The sequence below is a fragment of the Zea mays genome, chromosome 6 (assembly GCF_902167145.1).
Source record: "Zea mays cultivar B73 chromosome 6, Zm-B73-REFERENCE-NAM-5.0, whole genome shotgun sequence".
NCBI classification, from domain to species: Eukaryota; Viridiplantae; Streptophyta; class Magnoliopsida; order Poales; family Poaceae; genus Zea; species Zea mays.
This window is the reverse complement of record NC_050101.1, coordinates 180470725-180497309: the sequence shown is the minus strand read 5'-3', so window position 1 is coordinate 180497309 and position 26585 is coordinate 180470725. Positions and strand designations below refer to the sequence as shown.

The 26585-nt window shown below is 52.9% G+C and overlaps 2 protein-coding genes across 3 annotated transcripts; one reads left to right on the top strand and one right to left on the bottom strand.

Moving 5' to 3' along the window:
• Positions 1–13755: 13755 nt before the first annotated feature.
• LOC100382313 (CCT motif family protein) lies at positions 13756–16852 on the top strand. Of its 2 annotated transcripts, NM_001175062.1 has the most exons (4): positions 15060–15253; positions 15718–16182; positions 16292–16429; positions 16510–16791. In NM_001175062.1, the coding sequence occupies exons 1-4, from the start codon at positions 15164–15166 to the stop codon at positions 16609–16611; spliced, it is 795 nt and encodes a 264-aa protein (NP_001168533.1). In that variant the 5' UTR covers positions 15060–15163; the 3' UTR covers positions 16612–16791. The 2 variants fall into 2 exon arrangements, with proteins under 2 accessions (XP_020394670.1, NP_001168533.1); XM_020539081.3 differs by having other exon boundaries at positions 13756–16182; positions 16510–16852.
• LOC100283855 (nucleoside diphosphate kinase 4) lies at positions 16826–18783 on the bottom strand. The gene is given in 7 exon segments (NM_001156753.1): positions 16826–17142; positions 17234–17346; positions 17425–17592; positions 17734–17784; positions 17978–18015; positions 18112–18237; positions 18393–18783. Coding segments are annotated over 7 exon segments (714 nt in total). The 5' UTR covers positions 18487–18783; the 3' UTR covers positions 16826–17018.
• Positions 18784–26585: the final 7802 nt, after the last annotated feature.

Genomic DNA, 26585 nt, shown 5'->3' with positions numbered 1-26585 from the left:
CCCGACGGTTGCGGTGATGGTACTCGTTGCCGCGGCGACCCGGGGCCGCAGGCGCTGTGTTGCGCGTGCGCCCGGTGTGGACCGAGGCTTCCCGCATGAATCGGGAAGTCGCGGCGCGATGTTCCGAGGGGTACCCCTGCCTTCGGGAGGCGAAGCTTTCGGCCCGTCGGACCGCGGCGTCCTCCAGGAGATTCTTGAGCTCTCCCTGGATACGCCGCCCCTCGGTGGTTGATGGCTCCGGCATCGTGCGGAGAAGCATTGCTGCTGCAGCCAGGTTCTGGCCGACTCCACTAGAAGTCGGTGGCGGCCTTACCCTGACATCGTCGACGATGCGGTGCTGGATACCCTGGGGTAGGTGACGCACTTCTCCGGCTGGAGACTGGCCCGCCCATTCCTGCCCGATGTCCCGGCGGATCGGCTCAAGTGTTCCTGCCCCCTCGTCGAGCCTGGCCTGCATCTCGCGGATTTGCTCGAGCCGTGGGTCATGACCCCTCGCCGGGATGGGGACCACAGCTAGCTCCCGTAGGATGTCAACGCGAGGCATAGGCCTAGGGAGATCACCGTTCTCTGGCATACCAAGTTGGTTGCCTTCGTTAGGACCCCTTAGATCGACGTGGAAACATTCACGACTTGGGCCGCAGTCCTCGTCGCCGAGGCTGCGGCTACCGTTAGAATAGTCGGAAAGGCAGTAGTCGCATGCGGTCATGAAGTCCCGCATGGCACTGGCGTTACCAAGTCCGGAGAAATCCCAACAGAAGTCGGGCTCGTCATCTTCCTCGGACCCCGAGGGCCCGTAGGTCGAGACGTCCGTCAGCCGGTCCCAGGGTGACCGCATACGATACCCCAGAGGGTTTGGACTTGCCTCTACGAGAGCGTCCACCAAAGCAAAGTCGCTTGGCTGGTCGAGGCTGAATCCAAAAGGCGTGAGATGGGAATCGGTTGGTACCTCTTGGTCGACGGGCGGTGACGAAGTCACATCAGGGACTGACTGCACCGTCGTCTCAGGTACGAGGGTGACGCCCAGCAAGTCCTTCGCGAGCGTGCTGGCGTCGTTCGTTTGCTTGGGGTTGGCGTGTTGCGGGGAGACGTCGCTCGTCTTCGTCTCAGACGCGAGGTTGATGCCCGACGTGCCCCCCGTTGGGGCGTCGGCGCCGTCGAATCGCTCGACAGCCGACGAGGTGCTGCCTCCTGCTTGGCCTTGGTTGCCCCGCCTCCTCCTCCGTCGGCGGGGGAGGGGACGGGGTGAGCTCGAATGTTGTTCTTCCACCATGCGGGGAAGACGTCGTCGATTCCACCGCCGGCGGGCGGGCTGTCGGCCGCCATTGTCGCTGTCGCACGGCGGGGGAAGGAGTATCATGTCGTAGCTGCCGTCGAGGGACTTGAACTCAAGACTCCCAAAACGGAGCATCGTCCCGGGCTGGAAAGGTTGCTGGAGACTGCCCATCTGGAGCTTGACGGGAAGCTGTTCGTCAACACGCAACAGGCCCCTACCTGGCGCGCCAACTGTCGGCGTTTTGAACCCGGGGGGTCCCTGGACCGACGAGTAAATTATCGTCGCGTGCCCCAGCCCAGATGGGTCGGCGCGAGATGGAGCGCGAAGGGGGGAAGCAGCCGGAGGGAGACGGGCGTGAGAGGTGGAATCCCGCGGCCTTCGTGTTTGTCCCGCGCCCAGGTCGGGTGCGCTTGCAGTAGGGGGTTACAAGCGTCCACGCGGGAGGGAGCGAGCGACCTCACGCGAGCGCCGTCCCGTCCTTCCCCGTGCGGCCAACCCTCTGTAAGAGGGCCCTGGTCCTTCCTTTTATAGGCACAAGGAAAGGATCCAGGTGTACAATGGGGGGGTGTAGCAGTGTGCTAACGTGTCTAGCAAAGGAGAGCTAGCGCCCTAAGTACATGCCATCGTGGCAGCCAGAGAGGTTTTGGCACCCGGTTCGTGTGGTGTCGTGGCCGTCGGAGGAGCGCTGGAGCCTGGCGGAAGGACAACTGTCGGGGCTGTCGAGTCCTTGCTGACGTCCTCTTGCTTCCGTAAGGGGGCTGAGAGCCGCCGTCGTCATAGAGCGTGCGGGGCGCCACCATTACTTGTCTGGCGGAGCGAGCCAGATGGGATGCCGGTCTTGTTCCCTGTAGCCTGAGTCAGCTTGGGGTAGGGTAATGATGGCGCCTCCTGTTGACGTGGTCGGTCCGTGCCCTGGGTTGGGCAAGGTGGAGGCTCCTCCGAGGTCGAGGTCGAGTCTGTCTTCCAAGGTCGAGGTCGGCGGAGACCGTCGGCTGAGGCCAGGGCTGAGTCCGAGCCCTGGGGTCGGGCGAAGCGAAGTTCGTCGTCTTCCGGGGCTGAGCCCGAGTCCGAGCCCTGGGGTCGGGCGAAGCGGAGTTCGTCGTCTTCCGGGGCTGAGCCCGAGTCCGAGCCCTGGGGTCGGGCGAAGCAGAGTTCGTCGTCTTCCGGGGCTGAGCCCGAGTCCGAGCCCTGGGGTCAGGCGAAACGGAGTTCGCCGTCTTCCGGGGCTGAGCCCGAGTCCGAGCCCTGGGGTCGGGCGAAGCACAGTTCGTCGTCTTCCGGGGCTGAGCCCGAGTCCGAGCCCTAGGGTTGGGCGAAGCGGACTTCGTCGTCTTCCGGGGCTGAGCCCGAGTTCGAGCCCTGGGTCGGGCGAAGCGGAGTTTCCTATGGCGCCTGAGGCCGGACTTGGCTGCTGTCAGCCTCACTCTGTCGAGTGGCACAGCAGTCGGAGCGGCGCAGGCGGCGCTGTCCTCTTGTCAGATCGGTCAGTGGAGCGGCGAAGTGACTACGGTCACTTCGGCTCTGTCGACTGGAGGGCGTGCGTCAGGATAAAGGTGTCAGGCCACCTTTGCATTAAATGCCCCTGCGATTTGGTCGGTTGGTGTGGCGATTTGGCCAAGGTTGCTTCTTGGCGAAGACTGGGCCTCGAGCGAGCCGAAGTTGTGTATGTTGCTGGAGGGGTCCTTGGGCGAGACGTAAATCCTCCGGGGTCGGCTGCCCTTGCCCGAGGCTGGGCTCGGGCGAGACGTGATCGCGTCCCTCGAATGGACCGATCCTTGACTTAGTTGCACCCATCAGGCCTTTGCAGCTTTGTGCTGATGGGGGTTACCAGCTGAAATTTAGGAGTCTTGAGGGTACCCCTAATTATGGTCCCCGACACATCCCGAATGGCTAGCCAACCCTGTGCTTGTGAAAAAGAAAGGTGGGAACTGGAGGATGTGTGTAGACTACACTGGTCTAAACAAAGCATGTCCGAAGGTTCCCTACCCTCTGCCTCGCATCGATCAAATCGTGGATTCCACTGCTGGGTGTGAAACCCTGTCATTCATCGATGCCTACTCAGGGTATCACCAAATCAGGATGAAAGAGTCCGACCAGCTCGCGACCTCTTTCATCACACCCTTTGGCATGTACTGCTATATTACTATGCCATTCGGTTTAAGGAATGCAGGCGCGACATACCAAAGGTGCATGAACCACGTGTTCGGAGAGCACATTGGCCGAACGGTCGAGGCTTACGTCGATGACATCGTAGTCAAGACGAGGAAAGCCTCCGACCTCCTCACCGACCTTGAAATGACATTCAAGTGTCTCAAGGCGAAAGGCGTAAAACTCAATCCCGAGAAGTGTGTCTTCAGAGTCCCCCGAGGCATGCTCCTGGGGTTCATCGTCTCCGAGCGGGGCATCGAGGCCAACCCGGAGAAAATCGCGGCCATCACCAACATGGGGCCCATCAAGGACTTGAAAGGAGTACAAAGGGTCATGGGATGCCTTGCGGCTCTGAGCCGCTTCATCTCGCGCCTCGACGAAAGAGGCCTACCCCTGTACCACCTCTTAAGGAAGACCGAGCGCTTCACTTGGACCCCCGAGGCCGAGGAAGCCCTCGGGAACTTAAAGGTGCTCCTTACAAGCGCACCCATCCTGGTGCCCCCCGCTGCCGGAGAAGCCCTCTTGATCTACGGAGCCGCAACCACTCAGGTGGTCAGCGCCGCAGTCGTAGTCGAGAGACGAGAAGAAGGGCATGCATTGCCCGTCCAGAGGTCGGTCTACTTCGTCAGTGAGGTACTATCTGAGACCAAAATCCGCTACCCGCAAATTCAGAAGTTACTGTACGCGGTAATTCTGACGCGGCGAAAGTTGCGACACTACTTCGAGTCTCATCCGGTGACTGTGGTGTCATCCTTCCCCCTGGGGGAGATCATCCAGTGCCGAGAGGCCTCGGGTAGGATTGCAAAGTGGGCGGTGGAGATCATGGGCGAAACAATCTCGTTCGCTCCTCGGAAGGCCATCAAGTCCCAAGTCTTGGCGGACTTTGTGGCTGAATGGGTCGTCACCCAGCTTCCAGCAGCTCCGATCCAACCGGAACTCTGGACCATGTTTTTCGACGGGTCGCTGATGAAAACAGGAGCGGGTGCGGGCCTGCTCTTCATCTCACCCCTCGGGAAGCACCTCCTCTACGTGCTGCGCCTCCATTTCCTGGCGTCAAACAACGTGGCCGAGTACGAGGCTCTAGTTAACGGGTTGCGCATCACCATCGAGCTAGGGGTTCGGCGCCTCGACGCTCGTGGCGACTCGTAGCTCGTCATCAACCAAGTCATGAAGAACTCCCATTGCCGCGACCCGAAGATGGAAGCCTACTGCGACGAGGTTCGGCGCCTGGAAGACAAGTTCTACGGGCTCGAGCTCAACCATGTCGCTCGACGATACAACGAGACTGCGGACGAGCTGGCTAAAATAGCCTTGGGGCGGACAACGGTTCCCCCGGACGTCTTCTCCCGAGACCTACATCAACCCTCCGTCAAGACCAATGACACGCCCGAGCCCGAGGAGGCCTCCGCCCCCGAGGGTGAGGCACTGCGCGTCGAGGAGGAGCAGAATGGGGTCACGCCTAATCAAAACTGGCAGATCCCGTACCTGCAATATCTTCACCGAGGAGAGTTGCCCCTCGACAGAGCCGAAGCTCGGTGACTGGCGCGGCGCGCCAAGTCGTTCGTCTTGCTGGGTGACGAGAAGGAGCTCTACTACTGTAGCCCCTCAGACATCCTCCAGCGATGCATATCCGTCGCCGAAGGTCAGGAGCTATTGCAAGAAATACACTCGGGGGCTTGCGGTCATCACGCAGCACCTCGCGTTCTCGTTGGAAATGCCTTCCGACAAGGTTTCTACTGGCCAACCGCGGTGGCCGATGCCACTAGGATTGTACGCACCTGCCAAGGATGTCAATTCTACGCAAGGCAGACACATCTGCCCGCTCAGGCCCTGCAAACAATACCCATCACCTGGCCGTTTGCTGTGTGGGGTCTGGATCTCGTCGGCCCCTTGCAGAAGGCACCCAGGGGCTACACGCACCTGCTGGTAGCCATCGACAAATTCTCCAAGTGGATTGAGGTCCGACCCCTAAATAGCATCAGGTCCGAACAGGCGGTGGCGTTCTTCACCAACATCATCCATCGCTTTGGGGTCCCGAACTCCATCGTCACCGACAACGACACCCAGTTCACTGGCAAGAAGTTCCTGGACTTCTGCGAGGACCACCACATCCGGGTGGATTGGGCCGCCGTAGCTCACCCCATGATGAATGGGCAGGTAGAGCATGCCAATGGCATGATTCTGCAGGGACTCAAGCCGAGGATCTACAACAACCTCAACAAGTTCGGTAGGCGATGGGTGAAGGAACTCCCCTCGGTGGTCTGGAGTCTGAGGACAACGCCAAGCCGGGCCACGGGTTTCACACCGTTTTTTCTAGTCTATGGGGCCGAGGCTATCTTGCCCACAGACTTAGAATACGGTTCCCCGAGGACGAGGGCGTACGACGACCAAAGCAACCAGACCAGCCGAGAAGACTCACTGGACCAGCTGGAAGAGGCTCGGGACATGGCCTTACTACACTCGGCACGGTATCAGCAGTCTCTGCGACGCTACCACGTCCGAGGGGTTTAGTCCCGAGACCTCCAGGTGGGGGACTTGGTGCTTCGTCTACGACAAGACGCCCGAGGGTGCCACAAGCTCACGCCTCCCTGGGAAGGGCCGTTCATCATCGCCAAGATTTTGAAGCCCGAAACATACAAGCTGGCCAACAGTCAAGGCGAGGTCTACAGCAACGCTTGGAACATCCGACAGCTACGTCGCTTTTACCCTTAAGATGTTTTCAAGTCGTTCATATACCTCGTTCACATACACAAATAGAGTCTAACCATCAAGGAAGGGTCAGCCTTGCCTCGGCAAAGACCGACTCTCCCTCGGGGGCTAGAAGGGGGGAACCCCCTCTGTGTCAAAATTTTCATCGGAGAAAGTCTTTTTGCCAGAACATCTTTCGCGCTTTTCGACTACTTCGATAGCGGGATCCTGAAAACGACGGAGTACACGTAAGCGGCAAGGCTGACCGAGCCGAGGGACTCCTACGCCTCCGGGATACGGATACCTCACTCATCACCTTCTGCGATAAGTAACTCACGCTCGGATAAGCGATTCCGCTGACCGAACAGGTCTTAACGCTTGAAAACTTTTCTGCCGAAACGATTTTTCGTGCCTTCTCAACTATATCGATAACAGAATCCTGCAGACGAGTAAGAGCACACGTAAGCGGCGAGGCCGACCGAGCCGAGGGACTCCTACGCCTCTAGGATACGGATACCTCACTCATCACCTTCCGCGATAAGTAACTCTCGCTCGGATAAACGATTCTGCTACCGACAAACAAGTCCTGATACTCGAAACAAGAGGAAAAGAAACGCAGCTTTATAACGCGACAACGATATGTTTGGGCCTCGGCGGCCGCATTAAACATACGCATACTACAGACAAACTGTTCCTGCAGGTTCAAACATCAATAGGGGGAGCAGCAGCACCCTCGGCATCGACTCCACCTTCGGCGGAATCTGGCCCGGCCTCGGACGGCGACACGGTCGGAGGATCTCCACCTCGAAGGAAGATGTCAGCACCGCGCCTGGGCCATCGCCGCCAGGGTCTCCTCCAGGAACCCGGCCTAAGTAGACGGCTTGATCGGCCGCTCCGTAGCCTCAGCCAGCTGTCCCCCGAAGACATCAGCCCGGCTCATGGCCTCGGCAGCCCGACTCCGACGTCGATCCCGCCAGTGGACGACCTGGCCAGGTTCTAGCCACCGCTGCTACGCCTCTTCAGCCTGGGAAGTCACCTGCTCCTGGGCCGACGAAGTTTCTTCTCGAGCCAACTCTGCCTCTATCCATGCTGACACCGCTGCCTCCGGCTCCGGCTCATCGCAGAGCCGCCGAGGTTTCCTTTAACTAAACAAGAGAAGCCTTGGGTGGCAAGGCCGACCGAGCCGAGGGACTCCTACGCCTCCGGGATACGGATACCTCACTCGTCACCTTCCACACAGGGCAACTCACACTTGGTTAAGCGGTCCGGCTAGCCGACAAGCGACTCCTGATGCTCGAAATAAGGAAGAAACACGATATTGCACCCAAAATACCTAGATGTTCAGGCCCCGATAGCCACAATGAACAGACACCGACACTCAAGATGCCATTACAAACGGAACTTCGGTTCCACTCCCGTGGGTACGAACAACCCCCACATCGGAGGGCCTGTGGGACGACAAGCTCCGGGTGGCTCGCCGCCGACCACTGCAGCAGCGACAATGACCTCCGCTCCGGGCGGCCAAACAGCAGCAGCGATGACCTCAGGGCAGACGCTGCTGCGATAAGGCCCTCGCCCACGTCCCCACTCGAGGGGCGAGGACAAGCTATCAAAGCCAAAGAGCCGGAGGCCCGGAGCGCAGATGGCGCCGACGATCTCGTCGGCGGAGAAGCCTTCTCCGGCGGCCACCACCTCAGCACCAACGACGGCAGCCACCTGCCCACCGGCAGATCCCCACTCAGGTCCTCCAGGACGGGCGAGCATCGACCTTCGTGCGGAGGCGTCGTGCTGAAGCAAGGACAGGACAACCTAAGAACACGAACGCGGCCCTAGCGGCATGCGACGTCTTGGGCGGTCCCCTGGTGCGCGCGGCGCAACCGCCGCCCGTACGGCGGGCAGATAGCCACACTCCGCCCAGCGGTGGGAGGGGGCACCGGAAGCTGAGCCAGAGCCAGCTGAGCCAGCGAGCCAAACACGCTGGAGCTGACGACGCTTGCGGCCGACTGGCCCCGCGTTGTCGAAGTCCGCCCCCTCCGCTAGGCCGGTGAGAGCCCTCTCCCCTGAATGTTGAAGGAGGAGGCGGCCCGCCAGCCCGTACGGGAGGTAGAGCTCCGGCTCAGCTCGCCCTCCGCCCCAGTAAGGATGATGAAGATCCTTGAAGCTGAGGGCGGGACAGAGGCCGCAGCCCGGCTTGCTTCTCCCCACCATCGAACTGGTGGTCACCGTCTTGGGTGACCATTGGTGAAGGGATGCAGCCGGGCTGCCTGATGAAAATCCTTGAAGCCGAGCGATGGCTGAAAGGTGCCAACCTCCATGAGGTTGCGCTCCTCCCACAACGAGATGAAGGCAACGCGGGCGCTCCCCATCCGGGGGCTCGGAAGGCAGAATGGCGCGATGCATGAGGAGAGTGCAAAGACATGGCTATCACTCGGGAGGTCGATCCCTTTTTAAAGGCGACTCTCCCCGCTCGCGTCCTCAGACGTCGCAGACTAAGTCTTCACCAACGCACTCCAGGGTCCTCCCCCTACGACACGGGGGCTGGGTCCCACACGACATGCAAGCTGGCCTGGGACAGAAGCAGCCAGACCGCCGCGTGTGGAGCGAGTAACTGCCCAGTGGTTACAAGCACTCCTCCATCTTCGCCTAAACTAGCGGGTGAAAGGGCGGACCGCCATGCAGGCGGCATGCAACTGCACCAAGGGGATGCACCCTTTCGACTTCGACGCATCCAGCGTGGCGGCCCAGGCCCACATGTCATGTAACTGGCGCGTCGGTTACTACGTGCGAAAAACTGCACCGCCACTTACGCCAATGCCGCGCCTCCTCGACTGTGGAACCGGTGCCGCGACTCGAGGCAACCCTGCGCACGGCCCAACAGTGCCAACAAGCGCATCGGTCACGGGTCAGTCAGCCACGGGAGAAGGCACGACGGTCGATATGGCCAAAAGTGGGCCGGCAGTAATGGCGGCGGGCAAACGGAAGCAGCAGTCAAATCATCTGCAGGCTCATGTCCCCTCCTGGAGCAGCAGGGGAGCCCTCTCCCACGGCGTGAAGACGACGCGCCCGTGTTCCGTTCCTCGAACAGCTCGCGCAACGGCTGCCCCGCGAACCACTTGTCCCGTCGCATTAACTCCGCGGCAGGGCAGGCGACACCTTTGGCAGACGAAGCGGGCGACGCTTCACCTCCGCCATGATGACCGCGTCAAAAAAGGTGCGCCACATCGTTCAAATTCGTATCCTTTTCCTCTTCCCCTTTCTCTCTCTTGCTATAGGGACCGGGAAAGGGGATACTCTGAAAGAGATCCTTCTCTACAAAGGAAGCAGGCCTCGAGCCCTCCTACTGATCAGGGGTTCGAAGGCTGGCCCCTCGGAAGGGTTCGACAGCCACCCCAGAGCACTCGGGCTCCGCGCCCACTACCGATCAGAGGTTCGAAGGCTGGCCCCTCGGAAGGGTTCGACAGCCGCCTCAGAGCACTCGGGCTCCGCGCCCACTACTGGTTAGAGGTTCGAAGGCTGGCCCCTCGGAAGGGTTCGACAGACGCCTCAGGCCACTCGGGCTCCGCGCCCAATACTGATCAGGGGTTCGAAGGCTGGCCCCTCGAAGGGTTCGACAGCTGCCTCAGAACACGCAGAGCGAGGGATGACTCTGGGTACGTCCGATACATGGCCGAGGCTCGGGCTACGCTCCCAAGGTACCCTAGGACATTTCTGAGACCAGCAGGAGTGATTCTATAACGGAATCCCATCAGAGGGAGGCATCGAGCCCTCGGACCCTATCAAACGGGACCGGGTCCGGCAAATCACCTGCATGTACTTTTGGAGCATGCCTCTGGGCCACTAGCCGACCCATATCGAATGGGGCACGGGCATCCACTCGGATCACCTATTAGCAACTCACTGGAGACACCATGTTCGGCGCCCTCCGAGGGCAACATGGCGCTTTCCCCCCTCCTCCTTGCGGAAAGGCGACAAAGGGGCGTATGATAAAAGCCGAGTCAGTCCTTGACCGTCCTCTCGCTCTGTGCGGAGGCTAGGGGGCTGCTCTCGCAAACCAGGCTCCGGCCAAACCGTTGACAACGTCAACATACCAGCCCGAGAACTCGGAACCTGACCATGCACCCGGGCTACGATCAGATCGCATGAGGGAACAACCAGACCGGCCGAGGTGTCACGAAAGGCACTAAGACCTCGGAGGAGTCAAACCACTCCTCTGAGGCCTCGGAGGCTACACCCAGCGGGTGCGCTCGCGCGCACCCACCGGAACAGAATGTAACCGAGAAAGGCTGGTCTCCTTGCAAAAAAGTGCGATAAAGCCTCCAAGCGAGTTACCAACACTCCCTTTGAGGCTCAGGGGCTACTGTCGGGGACCATAATTAGGGGTACCCCCAAGACTCCTAAACTCGGCTGGTAACCACCATCAGCACAAGCTGCAAAGGCCTGATGGGCGCAATACAGGTCAAAGCTCCATCCACTCAAGGGACACGATCTCGCCTCGCCCGAGCCCAGCCTCGGGCAGGAACAGTAGACCCAGGTGGATCCGCGCCACGCCCGAGGGCCTCCTCAAGCAACGGGCGCACCTTCGACTCGCCCGAGGCCCAGCTCGGGCAGGCTTCGCGGAGAAGCAACCTTGGCCAGATCGCCTCGCCAACCGACCGTATCGCAGGAGCATTCAATGCAAGGATCGCCTGACACCTTATCCTGACGCGCGTTCCTCAGTCAACAGGGCCGAAGTGACCGCAGTCACTTCGCCCCTCCACTGACTGACCTAACAGGAAAACAATGCCGCCTGCCCTGCTCCGACTGTTGTGCCACCCGCCAGGGTGAGGCCGACAGCAGCCGAGTCCAGCCTCAGGCGCCATAGGAAGCTCCGCCTCGCCCGACCCCAGGGCTCGGCCCCCGCCTCGACCTCGGACGACGGTCTCCGCCTCGCCCGACCCTAGGGCTCGGACTCAACCTCGACCTCGGAAGACAGTCTCCGCCTCGCCCGACCCTAGGGCTCGGACTCAACCTCGACCTCGGAAAACAGTCTCCGCCTCGCCCGCCCCTAGGGCTCGGACTCAGCCTCGACCTCGGAGGAGTCACCGCCTCGCCCGACCTTGGGCTCGGACTGACCACGTTATAGGGGGCTACATCATTACCCTACCCCTAGCTAGCTCAGGCTACGGGGAACAAGACCGACGTCCCATCTGGCTCGCCCCGGTAAACAGGTAATGATGGCACCCCGCGTGCTCCCATGACGACGGCGGTTCTCAGCCCCTTACGGAAGCAAGGAGACGTCAGCAAGGACCCGATAGCCCCGACAGCTATGCTTCTACAGGGCTCAAGCGCTCCTTCGACGGCCACGACATCACATGAACAGGGCACTAACACCTCTCCGACAGCCACGTCGGCATGTACATAGGGCTCTGGCCCCTCTCTACTAGACACGTTAGCATATTGCTACACCCCCCATTGTACACCTGGGCCCTCTCCTTACGTCTATAAAAGGAAGGTCCAGGGCCCTCGTACGGAAAGGTGGCCACGTGGAAGGACGGGCTGATGGACAAGCTCTCTCTCCCTCCCACGCGAACGCTTGTAACCCCCTACTGCAAGTGCATCTGCCCTGGGCGCAGGACAACACGAGCCGTGGTTGCCTTTTTCCCCCTTGTGTTCCGTCTCGCGCCGACCCATCTGGGCTAGGACACGCAGCGACAAATTACTCGTCGGTCCAGGGACCCCCCCGGGGTCGAAACACCGACAAATAGTAAACTAAACTATAAAATAAATGTTGCTTGTAATTTAAATCTTGTTTGTTCAATTATATTGATTTGATATAATCAATTTAAATTTGTCTCTAATTATTGTATTTCCTAGTGGTAACAAATTCTCCATGGGATAAATTTCCGACAGGGACAACATAGGAGAAAAATCTTCCCCATGAGCGTTCGCGGGAACGGGGTCCAAGAATTTTTCTACATTCGGGGATAGAGATGGAAAGTCATTCCTCGATATGGAATTCTTCGTTGCCATCCCTATGCCTTGTGCATCACAATCTCAAAGAGAAGAGAGGAGAGGAAGCAGTAGCAAAGCAAAGCGTGAAAGAAGGCAAAACAAGGCCCTTTTAGTGTTGGACATCGAGCCAGCTCGGCTCAGTTTGGCCGAGTTCGAGCTGGCTCGTTCACGTCGGCTCGTTAAGATAACGAGCCACGGAGTCAGCTCGGCTCAGCTCGTTTACGAGCTTGAGCTAGCTCATTACGCTCGCGAGCCACAGCAAAAAAAACACACATATATATATATATATATATAATAATCATTTTCTAGATAATTCCAAGCCAATTTAGCAATAGAAAATACTCCCTCCGTTCCAATTTATAATTCGTTTGACTTTTTTGCCCCTAGTTTGACTGACTCGTCTTATTAAAAAACATAAAATTGTTAATTTTTACTATGATATTGTTTAGCATATAATATACTTTAAGTATGGTTTGCTTTTTTCGCAAATTTTTTTGTATAAGACGAGTCAGTCAAACTTGACACAAAAAGTCAAACGAATAATAATTTGGGATGGAGGGAATAGTAATTATACTCATAGTTTCACAGACCACGTCCTATCACTCATCAATTCACAATTCACACATGTTCATCAGTTTAACCCACAGTCACGGTCACATGGACCAATTTAACATATAGACAATAGGCCATAGATACTAGTACCACACATACATATAACATGTTCATCAATTGATGCGTAAATAATATGTATATATTTTTTTTTGCTGAAATGTGGTAGCCTTTTAAGCTCGCGAGCTGGCTCGTTAACAAATTGATCTACGATGTCAGCTCAGTTCATAAAAAAAATTAAACGAGTCGATCTAGGTTGATCCAAGCTGAGTACGAACTGAGCGAGCCGACAAGACAAGCACCAGTACTTCGTCTAGTAGCCATGGCCCTTCCTTCCTTTGACGCTAGCGAGCAGAATGCCGTTGTTTTGTGTGGGATCAACATGCAGGTCCCACCCACGGTTTACAAAATTGTTTCCTCTTCGAAAACCACTACCTACCGGTACCGGTTTATCGACGGTAAACCGGTAAAAACCGACCGGTTTGACCAAATCAAATCAATTTGAATTCGAACCGATTTACCAACGAAAAATCGGTGAAAACCCGACGAAAAACCACTCTGAACCGCCAGTTAACCGCGAAACGAACCGATTTTTGCTGTTTTTTACAGAAAAATGGAAAATTTTGACAAGATTTATTTGTAGTTTGCTCAATTCACATTTCACAGTAAATATTAATTGATCCACACGACATATGTTCACCAAAATAACATACAACATATATATGCAACCATAAACTCCAGTTCTCATGCAACAAATAACCAGCGAACTTCGCAATACTCAAATACAAGTTCTTTTACAACTCTCCAACGAGGCAACGACACATAGGTCGACTTATTTCACAATACTCACATGTTCATCTCGAGTCATAATGATAGTACTCAGTCATGTTGTGCTATTGTTCCAATTCATGATATTGTTCCAATCCGTCATAGTGATAGTGATAGGTCTATACAAAATATATGAGATACATTAGCGAGAAAACAAGAACGGTAAATAAATACTTATCCACAAAGAAAAAACATACCATTATGTGTGTTTGGTGTTTGTGTATTGCATGTGCACCTCACCAAGTGTTGGACTTTTCTTCTGATCAGCAAATCTTAGGAACACATATAGAAGAACTGGAGTTAAGAGTTCTAGATTGAGCCTTGTCTAAACAAATAGTTATTAGAAGAATTGAAACTACTTGATCTACGGATTCCATCTTGGACAGAAAATGAACCAAAATTGACCACTAAATGTCTAAACTGGACTTGAGCTACGGGTTTATCTTCATATATAGCATATAACAGTAAACAAGACTAATATGCCTAAATTGACCACTAAATACTTAATCTTGGCGTTAAATCCGGTTTTCTGGTAAAAATTAGCGGTTTATCGGTAAAAAAAGAGTTTTACACGCGGTTTTCGGTTTTTATGTTTTTTTTTAATTTTTTTAATTTAGAACGAATTTTGAAAAAAACAGTGGTTAACCGAAATCGCACCTCAGTGGTTTCGATAAACCGACCGGTTTACTGCACCGGTTTTGTAAACCATGGTTCCACCATGCTTTTGTCCCATTCTCCCTCCACTTCCTTTTTGTTTGTCCTTTTTCGTTTGTTGCCTTGTTGGTTTCGTTTCGTTCGTCTTCCCCCCCGTGCTGCGTGCGCTGCTCGCCTTCCCGTGCTATTGCGTCTGCCTATAAAGCGGCCGGACGGCCATAAACCTCAGCCGGCCGGCCTCCTCGCTCTCGGACCGGAGCTCGGCCTCTGCTCTCCTCCCTCCGATCTGCTCTACTCGATCTGTTGGTGTTGGCCGTGCGCCGGTGCCCGTACCATCGTCAGTGGCAGTGCACCTTCCTCCGACTCCAGCTCAAACTCTCTTCAACGGTAGACGCTAGCGCCCCCCTCCCCTGTCTGTGACGGCTACAGGCCTCCTCCTCCCGCTACAACGGTGCCCCCTAGCGCTGCTACAGTGCTAGCGGCTGCTGGGTGCAGACGCTACATCAAGGGGTACCACAAGGGCTCCTCTTGCCTCGATTTATGTGTACAAAAATATTTATTAGTTGTGAAAAAATTGATAATAGATGATGAATATGTATGGAAAATAGTATTTTATGATTATAGTGGGGTATAGGGAAAGGATTTAGGGAGAACCGCTGTACAGGATGGAGATATAGGGGGAAGAGAACGCTGACGTGACACGTGTGTGGGATATAGGGGGAAAAATTTAGGGGTAACCAACCGCTGAAGACAGTCTCATCAGTGGCCCTGCGCCGCCAGCCCCACTCCTCGCCACTCGCAGTCGCAGTAGAGTGGGCGCTGGACTGTAGCCAGCCGAGCCCGCTGCCGCAAAAAACACAGACACCAACCAACCGCCTCTCTCTCTCTCTCTCTCTGTCTCTCCCGCTGCTGAGATCTCATCTGACTGCCCAGAGGGAGATTGAGACTGCGGAATTGAAGCAGCTACCCAACATGTACGCCGACGCCCTCGCCTCCTCGCAGCCCCCGCCGCCACCCTTCCTCTCCATGGGCGTCATGGACCACGAAGCCTACGCCGCCGTGGTGAGCAACTACTACTCCACCTCTGCCCTGCTGCCTCTTTCTTGATTGTTGCAGTTTCATATGCCTCCGAACCACCCAAAACTGCTTGCTGCTGTTTCTTGGTTGCTCGAGCTAGCTAGGGTTCCATTTCTCTGTTTGGTGGAACGAATGAATTCCCAAATACGTAAGAGCAAATTTCTCCTCTTCTGTGGATGGATGGACCAACAACAATCGAAAAGGAAGGAGTGTCGCTTTCCTTTCGTTTTCGGCCGACACTCCACCCTCATCATATATATAATAATTATATAAGAAACATCCCTTCGTTAGTTGGATTCTCTCTTCAATCAATGGCTTTATTTGCAATAGCAAGTATCCGTCAGCCGATACTTGCTTGTCTTATTAATTACCGGATGGCTTTATTTGCAATAGCAAGTATCCGTCAGCTGATACTTGCTTGTCGTATTAATTACCGGACATTGGTACAGCCATCCATGGTATCAGAATATGACCTCGGAGGAGAAGGGGACCTGTTCAAAGCTCCACAAGTCATCATCCAAGAAGAAGCGCTGCTCAGCCTTGATCCTGTCGCAGCTGCCTGCTCAATGATGAATCAAACTATTAAGGATGCAGGCATCCAGAACGACGCTCTCCTGAGTGAAGTGTTGTATGAGTGCGAGAAGGAACTCATGGAAAAGTCTGCAATCGAAGAGACAATTTCTGAACTTATGGATGTTAAGATCCCTATGCTGCAAGCTGAACAACTCCCGGCCATGGAGAATGAGAAGCGTTCCATTCCTGAATGCTCGCTCCAGAAAAGTGTTAGTTCTGGATGCCTCAACTCGGCAGATTGGATGAATGGAGCTGTCAGGCCAAACTTTCTAGACTTCCAAGGGCTGGACTTTGAGGCAGCGTTTGGGCTGAGGAGAGCTTACAGTGAAGGAGACATTCAGGTTTGATAAGCACCTCCTTTTCTCCTGTACTGTTCTGTTCTAACAAGGAAGTTGCTATATCCTACTCGTCATGGGGAAAAGAACGCACTTACATTTCCAATTCTGACAGAACCTTGGAGCCAACACGCCTCGACCAGCAGCAAATGTTTGTGTGACCATCAGTGACCTCAAGACCGAAGAAAGGAAGCAAAAGCTTTCCAGGTATAGAAAAAAGAAGATCAAGCGGAACTTTGGCAGGAAGATTAAGGTACTACACTAGTTGTTCTGGTATGCTTGTAGGAACTTTGACAGTAACAGGTACAACGTTTTTTTTTTTGGGCTTTGCAGTATGCTTGTAGGAAGGCTCTGGCAGACAGCCAGCCAAGGGTGAGAGGGAGATTTGCCAAGATCGAAGAATGCGACCTGCTGCTGCTGAATTCAAGCACTTAGATGGAGGTTCAGTCGATCATTCAGCTGTTCAAAATCCACCTCCTCTACCCAGCCGTTTTGGTGCGAGCCGAGGGAGTTAAGAGCTGAAAGTGGTGGTAGTCTAGTTGGTTAGCTAGCCCCTGTACAAAGGCTTGAATGAAGATGGCAATAAAACTCAGCTCTCCCCTCTGCTTGCTTGGCACTGCACTCCTTGTGCCTTACTGAAAACAAGAGCAAAAACAGACTCATGAAGATTAACAAATTTCACGGTGTATTCCTTCCTTTCCTTGTGCCTTACTGCACCACAATCAATCCAACTCAAAAGTAATAGGTGACGGTAGCTACTTTATTACATCCTGCCTTGGTCTGTCGGCAATTATGTGAAAACTGAAAAGAAAAAAGCAAACCTCAAGAGATTTAGTCGCTGGTTAATTCACCCCATAGACCCACTTCTCCGCATTGCTGGTATAAGAGACCAGCTCCTTGGGTTCAAACCACAAGGCGATCTCATCCTTTGCTGTCTCCGGGCCATCACTTCCATGAATGATGTTTCTGGTGTGTTCATAACAAGCTTGTGAGTTTGTTGTAATAAGCTTGCATGATGCGAAACGCAAACCTCAAGAGAAAAGGTAAGGTACCTAACCTTCCCACAACAACACCAAGATCGCCCCTGATGGTTCCTGGTTCAGATTTCTGTGGGTCTGTGGCACCAATTAGTTTTCTCCCATACTTGATGACACCCTCTCCTTCCCAAACCTAGAGAAAATCAGTCACCTTTTGTTGTCCATGTATGTAAGCACAACTCTTTCTGTAGGGATGTTCGTTCCTTCTTACCATTGCAAGTACAGGGCCAGAGCTGAGGAAGTCACACAACCCGTTGAAGAAAGGCCTTTCCTTGAGATCATGGTAGTGCTTCTCAGCGAATCCTTTGGATGGGACAATCAGCTTGATGGCAACAAGCTTGTAGCCTTTTCTCTCGAATCGGTTCACAATCTCAGAAATCTGAATAAACAGAGCAGATGTCTGAAGAAATTCCAAATAATAATTGCTATATGGTCAAGAACAGAGTGCATGCAAACTGAAACTGGTTATTAGGATTGCATCTGAAGAAACTATGGTGCTGTGACAGTTGCTAGTACTGACCAGGCCTCTTTGGACGCCGTCGGGCTTGATGGCGATGAAAGTGCGCTCCATCTGGAATCACAGCAGAGGAGTGTTGTGAGCTTGAGAAAAAAAAAGGGAGAAAATTTCTGTCACTAGGATGACAAAATCACATGGGAGCCCACTCGATCATTTTGAGCTGGCCTACCCCCTGCCTGACATATAGCCCAGAATGCGTGAAAAAATAAAAATAAAAAGAAGAGAATGAGGGATCCAGGGTAGGTACCTCTGCAGCATGAGCCTCCTGGTCCTGGAGCATGTAAACTGCATGAGGAAAGGACTATTTGTCATTCATTTAAGCAAGCATATCGGATCAAGAGTGCTTGGGGGGGGTCGAATCTGATCGACGACTGGACTGACCTGCGGCGGGGACTGCGGCAGCGATGGCTCCCCATCCCGACGCGGCGTGGGATCCCTGCCTGTGGTAGGAGCAGGCGCTGGGGAGGATCTTCCTGCCAAAGTTGGCGAGCGCGGCGGTGCGGCCCTCTGCACATCGAGAACATCAAAGACGGATAAAATATATAAAAAGCTGAAACCTTTGAACAATCAATCACATCATATCAAAGACGCGGCGTGATTTGGTTTGGAATGGATTAGATTCCATGACATTCCACAGGGGTCCAAGGGCCAAGGATACATACCGGCGGCGAGGACGGAGAAGGAGGAGCGTTGAGAAGCGGAGAGGACGATGGACCTGGCGGCCTGGAAGAGCTTCCTGGAGGCGCTCCCGCTCATGGTGTGGTGGATTCAACGACGAGGAGGCTAGGGTTCCGGATGGGCTCAGTGATGGGCGCTGGGTGCTGCAGCTATCACTCCCACTCCTCCCAATTAATTAATAATAGAAGGGATGATCCACGCGTTCGTTAGCCGCTGCGGCAGGCAAAGCGCGCGATGCGATGCGATGCGATGCTCGACCTCTGCTCTGCTGTCCTCCCTTTCCCTTCTCACCGCCACTGGAAGGAAATGCCGATCGTCGGTGCATGCCTCTCCGTTATTGGCGTGGCTCGCTTAAAAAACGCAAAGGTTTCCGTTGGACTGGACTGGACTGGACTGGATCGGATCTCACTCCTTCCTTCGCAGACTCGTCTCTCCTTCTGACACCAACAGATCGGAGTCCCCATCTCCCTCTTCTTCCTTCAACGCAGCAGATTAGGAACGCTCACACCATTAACACTATCGATCAAAACTGAGTTAGGGAGCACTAAATAGGCCCGGGCGAAATAAACCAAAGCTGAATAACCGAACCAAATTAACCGTCAGTAATTTTAGTTCCATGTTTGAAATAATTAAGATAATTTCAATTATAGATCTCAAAAAACTGAATTAACCAAAAAAAAATCGAAATACAATAGAAGTCCAATAGACCAATAGAATTTTAGACATAACTCAATATAACCCTCCCAAATTAACCGTCGGTCCCTGCATCGAATTTGCTGGCGATTGAGCTGTTATGGTTGAGCTGTTTAGGGTGATTGGGTTTGGCACCACAAATTGGGAATCTGTCGGGTCTGCCCTTCACAGCAAAGACCGATCGTGTTTAGGTATTTGATCTGTGCTGCATCCACGCTCTCTCGGTGCGTTGCCTCTCGCCTCTTGTTCCTCTGCATTGTGCACGTGGTGATTGGATCGCTTATGGTTTTTTGCTGACGGCTCCGATGTTTTCTCCCCTTTTTTTACCTCAAGGAGATTATGAACGACCTCAATTGGATTGCCATCACGCTAGCTGGTCTCGGCACCATGTAGACATGCCTATAAGCCTTTCATTGTTTCACGAAGATTTCATTTGACCTTTTATATAATCTCTACTACCTATTAAGACGGTAAGGGGTAGGCTGCCTCATTCCGTGTTCTGTCATTCTCATTCCCATTCCTCTCATTCCCCCTCCCTGCAAAGGGCATTCACATTTCCATTCCGTGTCTTTCTTATTCTCCCTCCCACAAAGCCTATTCTCATTCCCACGTGCATCCCACGCCTAGCTAAAATTAAATTAAAAAAACAGGCTCCAAGGGATTCGAACCCGCGACCTCTCAAATAAATGTGTTTGTAGCTACCACTACACCACATGTGTGTTTATATCTACATCTATTATAGTAAAAACATATAATACATCTCTCCCGAAGCCTACATGCTACCCTTGCACAATGTGTAGTAGTAGATAAGTATCACTGAGATTATTAAATTATATTTTTGGATTGAGGGAGTAGTATTTAAAGAAGAGCCTTGCATGCAATTTCTTTTGTTTGAATAATGTTTTCAACTTAAATATTTTTTTGCATGTGTAACATTTATTCTTCGTAATATTTTTCCATGGATCTAACTTATAAATCATTTTCATAAACCAATGCCAAAGGTGAATCCATGTTTCTTACTTGGAAACCCCGAACAAACACCAATAGCACGAGGCGCTCACGTTGGCGTCGCTCACCGACGACGAGAAGAAACTTGGCGACTGCCAGTTCGACCTCTGGAAGCAGTCCTACATGGCCCATGCGCCGCTGTGTACGGCAAGCTCCGGCGCAGCCGCCGCTTGGACGTGGTCCAGAGCGGCTGCACCGCGCTGTCCATCGTCAAACATGGGGACCTCATGGTCGTCGCCAATGTCGACGACTCTCGGGTTATTCTGGGCATCGCAACCTACGACGACGCCATCACGCCGTCTAGCTCATTATCCACCTGAAGCCTAACCTGCCACGTAAGTCGCTAATGATCGGCCATGAATTCTTGTGCGCTGGAATGACGACCATTGTTTTTGTTGTGTGAGTGTCCTCGAACAAGATGTATGTAGAGGAGTAGCACATCCGGTGGTGCAACGACCAGGTGTACTACCTCGCTGATGAGCCCGGGGTGCACTTCATTTGGCAGCCCAGACAAGAGTGATCGGTACTCACCATATCGCGCGCGTTCGACGACTATTATATCAAGGATTGTGGCGTCATCTCGACACCGGAGGTGAGCAGAGGTGGACCGACAACAATGACCACTCGCCATCGTCGGGGTACCTTTTGTGCCGGCCTGCCTTTAATTCTCTTCGCAAACACACACTTGCATTTTTTGTTTAAGCAAGCGTGTATGGTGGTGCGTGCCTGATGACTAACGATGTACGATGGAACTTCTACCGGCAGGTGTGGCACGTGCTCTTCAATAATGAGACCATGCAAATCATGACATATATCGAAGTCTGCATGATACTGATGGTTGCAATGTAGCAGTGAAACAACTAAATTAAAATAACAAAATTTATGTATGGCTAGGATCACAAATGGATTATGAAATATTTTCTTATAACAATATAAGACACATTTTGTATATAAGTTATCATGGTATTATATGTTCCCGTTGCAACGCACGGGTACTGACCTAGTAATAATCTTTAAAGCACCATGGTGATTTCGTTGGCTGGTGTTCATGCATTTTGGTTGATTTTGTCTTTTCCTGCTTCAGGTGTAGGTGTTGGAGGTGAGGAACAGAAAGTTGACCAAATACCTATTTTAAATATACCTTGGCTAATGCTCTCGATATGTGATTGTCTCAGTTCCTTGTTGCACCTTGTATTGATTACATTAGCACCAGCCGTAGTGCTCCCGGCTCCAATTGGCGGCGTGGCTAATTATGCCTAAATGCCTAATCCTTTACTAGGTTGTTTTTATGGGTTTGCTTATTTCTGTTGTCTAGAATGATAGACCTTTTCTTGATAGATTGACCTGTCACACCCAGATTTAAGAGTAAATCCAGGCGCGAATCAAATATGTGCTAGGATCAAGTCTCACACATATGATGACTCATGGTATAAAAACGAATGTCACATCTTTACTAAATAATAGTAGTTCTGTACAAAATAGCTAAATAATTACATCATACGAAGACAATAATCCTCTGCAACCATAGTTGACTGAGAGACGATAGCCTAAACCTCTCACGAACTCATTGCGACCTCCTTCATGCTCCTCATCTTCCTGGCCTAGGGCGTCCCATTCTACCCTTGTGGTAACACTGTTTCTCATGTGGTTCTCCATGTTCCAATTAATATAATATTCATATCATGAACAACAATTAAACCAACAGTATTAATGGAACATGATCATATATAACATTAATTTCCCAAAACCAGGTAGAGCAATAGCAAATCTACCCAATAGTTTATTTGTTTGCAAGGTGTTGGATAAACAATACTAGGGAAACCCATTATGTCCCATCAAATTAACCTGAGAATGTCATATTGATTAACAGTTACATTATTAGGTAGAGAAGAGTGATCAAGGGCACAACTTGTCTTAGACTTAAGATCTCAGATACTTCACCAAGTTGGTCTTCGGCTTTCTCGTGACCTGGCTGCTACTTATAGCAATACATACAAATATACAAGTAGTACATAAAAATAAGATTACACCAAACATGGGAACAAACTGCGTAGGAATATTGTACGCGTTGCTATGAGAACGTAGGTTCGAGAATCACTAGAATTGAAGTTACAGTTAAAAAGATTTGGTTTTCTGAAGTTTTAGGTTCTTTAAATAGTAAAAATGTACTCTATACAAATCATGCGAGAGAAATAACTAATTCTATTTTACTCTAAGTTATAAGTTGATTAGAGATCATATTTTATTCAAAGTATACTTGTAGACAAATTAAAATAATAGCTTAACTTTGATTAGCAAGTTTAATCATAAGCTTAAACAGGTATTTATCTACTTTTTAGAACAAGTGATAAGATAGAACAATGTTGTTTAATGCATAGGCATTTTTATTATGAAGCTAACACAATTTAAACAGTTCAAATCGGAGTTAAAACGAAGAAGATATAGTTTAACTAAGATTCCAAAATTATTTTTATATTATATTTTATCAAGTCTAATTTTATTTACTAAATTTCGGACTGCGGCCACAATATCCTAATTGTACAGGGTGCTCGGTGCAAACAATGGGACCTACCTGCACTATTCTTTGCATAGTGGTGGACCGTAGATTTATTTTAAATAAGCTGAGGGGTTCTTTAGAAAGAGTAACGGCTGAAGAGGTATCTCCTAATATGAACCGTTCGATTAGGGATTGAAGGGCTAGATTAGATATACTTTTATGTGAACTGGTATGCTATGTGGGCCTTAAGACCTAAAATCAACGGCCTACACACGACCACACCATGGTATGGGTCAGATCGGATCTTGTCCATCGGCTAAGGATACAACAGCTAGGGACCCAATCTATAAACCATCTAAGGGTGTGTTTGGTTTGACTTTTGGCTTTGGCTTTTGCCCCCCTAAAAGCCAAAAGCCAACCAAATGGCTGGATCCAGGAAGCAGCTTTTTCTAAAAGCCGACTTTCTCGTAGTGCAAATCTGAAAGCACCTCTGGACCTGCTTTTAGTGGCTTTTCGGATGGAACTATGAAAACATATATCGAAGAATTTTTAACGACTTTTAGTAGTTTCCACCAAACGGTTTTTAGCTTTTTAACAGCTTACAGCCTACAACAGCTTTTTCCACATCTCACAGCCCACAACAACGTTTTTCACAGCCACAGCCCAACCAAACAGACCATAATCCTTACCGCCCCTGATATAAACGGCCGATCGAGCCTACCCGTACCCCCAGCCGAACAGACGGCCGCACCGCCAACCCCCCCCCCCCCACCCCCATGACGGAGACCATGGCCGGCGACGACGATCTTGCGCATCAGTGCCCCAACTTGCCATCTATCGGTTGATATGCACAGAGGGCGAATGTGCGAAGTTGGGGAGAGGAGTTTTACCGTAGATAATGCCATAGGGACACCCTGACATGTCGATGGGCGGATTCGCGGCACTGATCGCCTTCGGCGAGAAATTGAGCCTGCCCCGAGAGCTCCCGCGCACAAATTCGCCCAGGCATAAGACCCACGCTTGATAACGATACACCTTACCCCACGGCAGACATCGAACTTCAACGGAGGCAAGGCGGGGGGCGCGATGACTTTCTTCCCTCCCTCTGCTCCGGCGAGAAGCACTCAACTACCCAGATGGAGGACAAAGGAGGTGCGGCTGGGGATTTATATGCCGTGAAAAGGGAACCAACAACCAAGGACGAGGAGAGACAAATAAACTCGGAATCTGTTGCAACAGCTACTGGCGATCTCGTGGGGATTGGTTACGCTTTGTTAACCAGTCTGCGCACGAGGGAGAGTGGCTAACGCCCGGGCCCCACGGGTCGGATGGCTGGGTGTGGCGCGCGCGGCGTGGGGAAAAGGAGAAGTGGGCCGCGGGGGAGAGTGGAGAGGGAAAATCGGCCCAGGCAAGCAGGTAAGCTTTATATTTTCTTTTCTTTTCTGTTTTAGTTTCTCAAATTTCAATAAAACCTACTATTTCGGATCCAAACATAGTTTCAAATGTACAAAAAAAACTCAACATGATGCATAGTTTTAAAAATTGCTTTAACTTATAAAAGAATAGTTTATATAGTCCTTGAAGGGAATAATACATTGAAACTCCTTTTTATTTATTTCTTGAAACTCACAAACTTCCTCTACGTTTCTATTTTGTTTTAACCAACAATGTTTTAATATTATTATTCATTTTAGAAAGGGTGAATTTCAAAGCATAATTATTCATCAAGGACACTTTACTTTGGCTTCTTGTAGACAGATTTTATGAATTCTAAATTCAGGATTTTTGGGTGTTACAAATTCTACCACCTTAAAAATAATCTTGTCCCCGAGATTAGTAAGAAATGGGATGTATCCTAATATTGTCTCAAAATGTATGCACAATCATGAATATCAGTATGATGCCTAACTCGATATTAAAACATAGGTTCAAATGGACAGTATTACTACTCCTAAAATAATAAAGAACTAGCTACTTCTTAAGTTCTTATTTAGGTCTTGAGAGCACCTAGAGGGGGGAATAGGTGATCCTGTAAAATTCAAACACTAATTGTCGGGGACCATAATTAGGGGTACCCTCAAGACTCCTAATTCTCAGCTGGTTACCCCCATCAGCATAAAGCTGCTAAGGCCTGATGGGTGCGATTAAGTCAGGGATCAGTCCATTCGAGCGACTCGATCACGCCTCGCCCGAGCCTAGCCTCGGACAAGGGCAGCCGACCCCGGAGGATTTCCGTCTCGCCCGAGGCCCCCCTCCGACGGCGAACATATTTCCGGCTCGCCCGAGGCCCTGCCTTCGCTAAGAAGCAACCCTGACTAAATCGCCGTGCCGACCGACCAAATCGCAGGAGCATTTAACGCAAAGGTGGCCTGACACCTTTATCCTGAAGCACGCCCCCCGGCAGAGCCGAAGTGACCGCCGTCACTTCGCCGCTCCACTGACCGGCCTGACAGAAGGACAGCGCCGCCTGCGCCACTCTGACTGCAGTGCCACTTGACAGAGTGAGACTGACAGGCAGTCAGGCCCTGCCAAAGGCACCATAGGAAGCTCCGCTTCGCCCGACCCAGGGCTCGGACTCGGGCTAAGTCCCGGAAGACGGCGAACTCCGCTCCGCCCGACCCAGGGCTCGGACTCGGGCTAAGTCCCGGAAGACGGCGAACTCCGCTCCGCCCGACCCAGGGCTTGGACTCGGGCTAAGTCCCGGAAGACGGCGAACTCCGCTCCGCCCGACCCAGGGCTCGGACTCGGGCTCAGCCCCAGAAGACGACGAACTCTGCTTCGCCCGACCCCAGGGCTCGGACTCCGCCCTGGCCTCTGCCGACGACCTCCGCCTCGCCCGACCCAGGGGCTCGGACTCGGCCTCGGCCATGGAAGACAGACTCGACCTCGGCTTCGGAGGAGCCTCCACATCGCCCAACCTAGGGCGCAGGCCAGCCACGTCAACAGGAGGCGCCATCATCACCCTACCCCGAGCTGACTCGGGCCGCAGGGAACAAGACCGATGTCCCATCTGGCTAGCTCCGCCAGATAGGCAATGATGGCGCCCCGCATACTCTGTGACGACGGCGACTCTCAGCCCCCTTACGGAAGCAAGAGGACGTCAGCAAGGACTCAACCGCTCCGACAGCTGTCCCTCCGCCAGGCTCCATCGCTCCTCCGACGGCCACGACATCACACCAGCTGGGTGCCAAAATCTCTTCGGCTGCCACATCGGCATGTACTTAGGGCGCTAGCTCTCCTCCGCTAGACACGTAGCACTCTGCTACACCCCCCATTGTACACATGGATCCTCTCCTTACGCCTATAAAAGGAAGGACCAGGGCCCTCTTAGAGAGGGTTGGCCGCGCGGGGACGAGGACGAGACAGGCACTCGCTTGGAAGCCGCTCGCTCCCTCACCCGCGTGGACGCTTGTAACCCCCTACTGCAAGCGCACCCGACATGGGCGCGGGACGAACACGAAGGCCGCGGGATTCCCACCTCTCTCACGCCGGTCTCCGGCCGCCTCGCTCTCCCCCCTTCGCGCTCGCCCTCGCGCTCGACCCATCTGGGCTGGGGCACGCGGCGACACTCACTCGTCGGCCCAAGGGACTCCCCGGTCTCGAAACGCCGACAGTTGGCGCGCCAGGTAGGGGCCTGCTGCGTGTTGACGAACAGCTTCCCGTCAAGCTCCAGATGGGCAGTCTCCAGCAACCTCTCCAACCCGGGACGGTGCTCCGTTTCGGGAGTCTTGAGTTCATGTCCTTCGACGGCAGCTACGACATGATACTCCTTCCACCGCCGCGCGACAACGACAATGGCGGCCGACAGCCCGCCCGCCGGCGGCGGAATCGACGACGTCTTCCCCGCGTGGTGGAAGAACAACCTTCGAGCTCATCCTGCCCTTTCCCCCGCCGACGGAGGGGAAGGCAGGGCGACCAAGGCCAAGCAGGAGGCAGCGCCTCGTCGGCTGTCGAGCAAGTCGACAGCGCCGGCACCCCA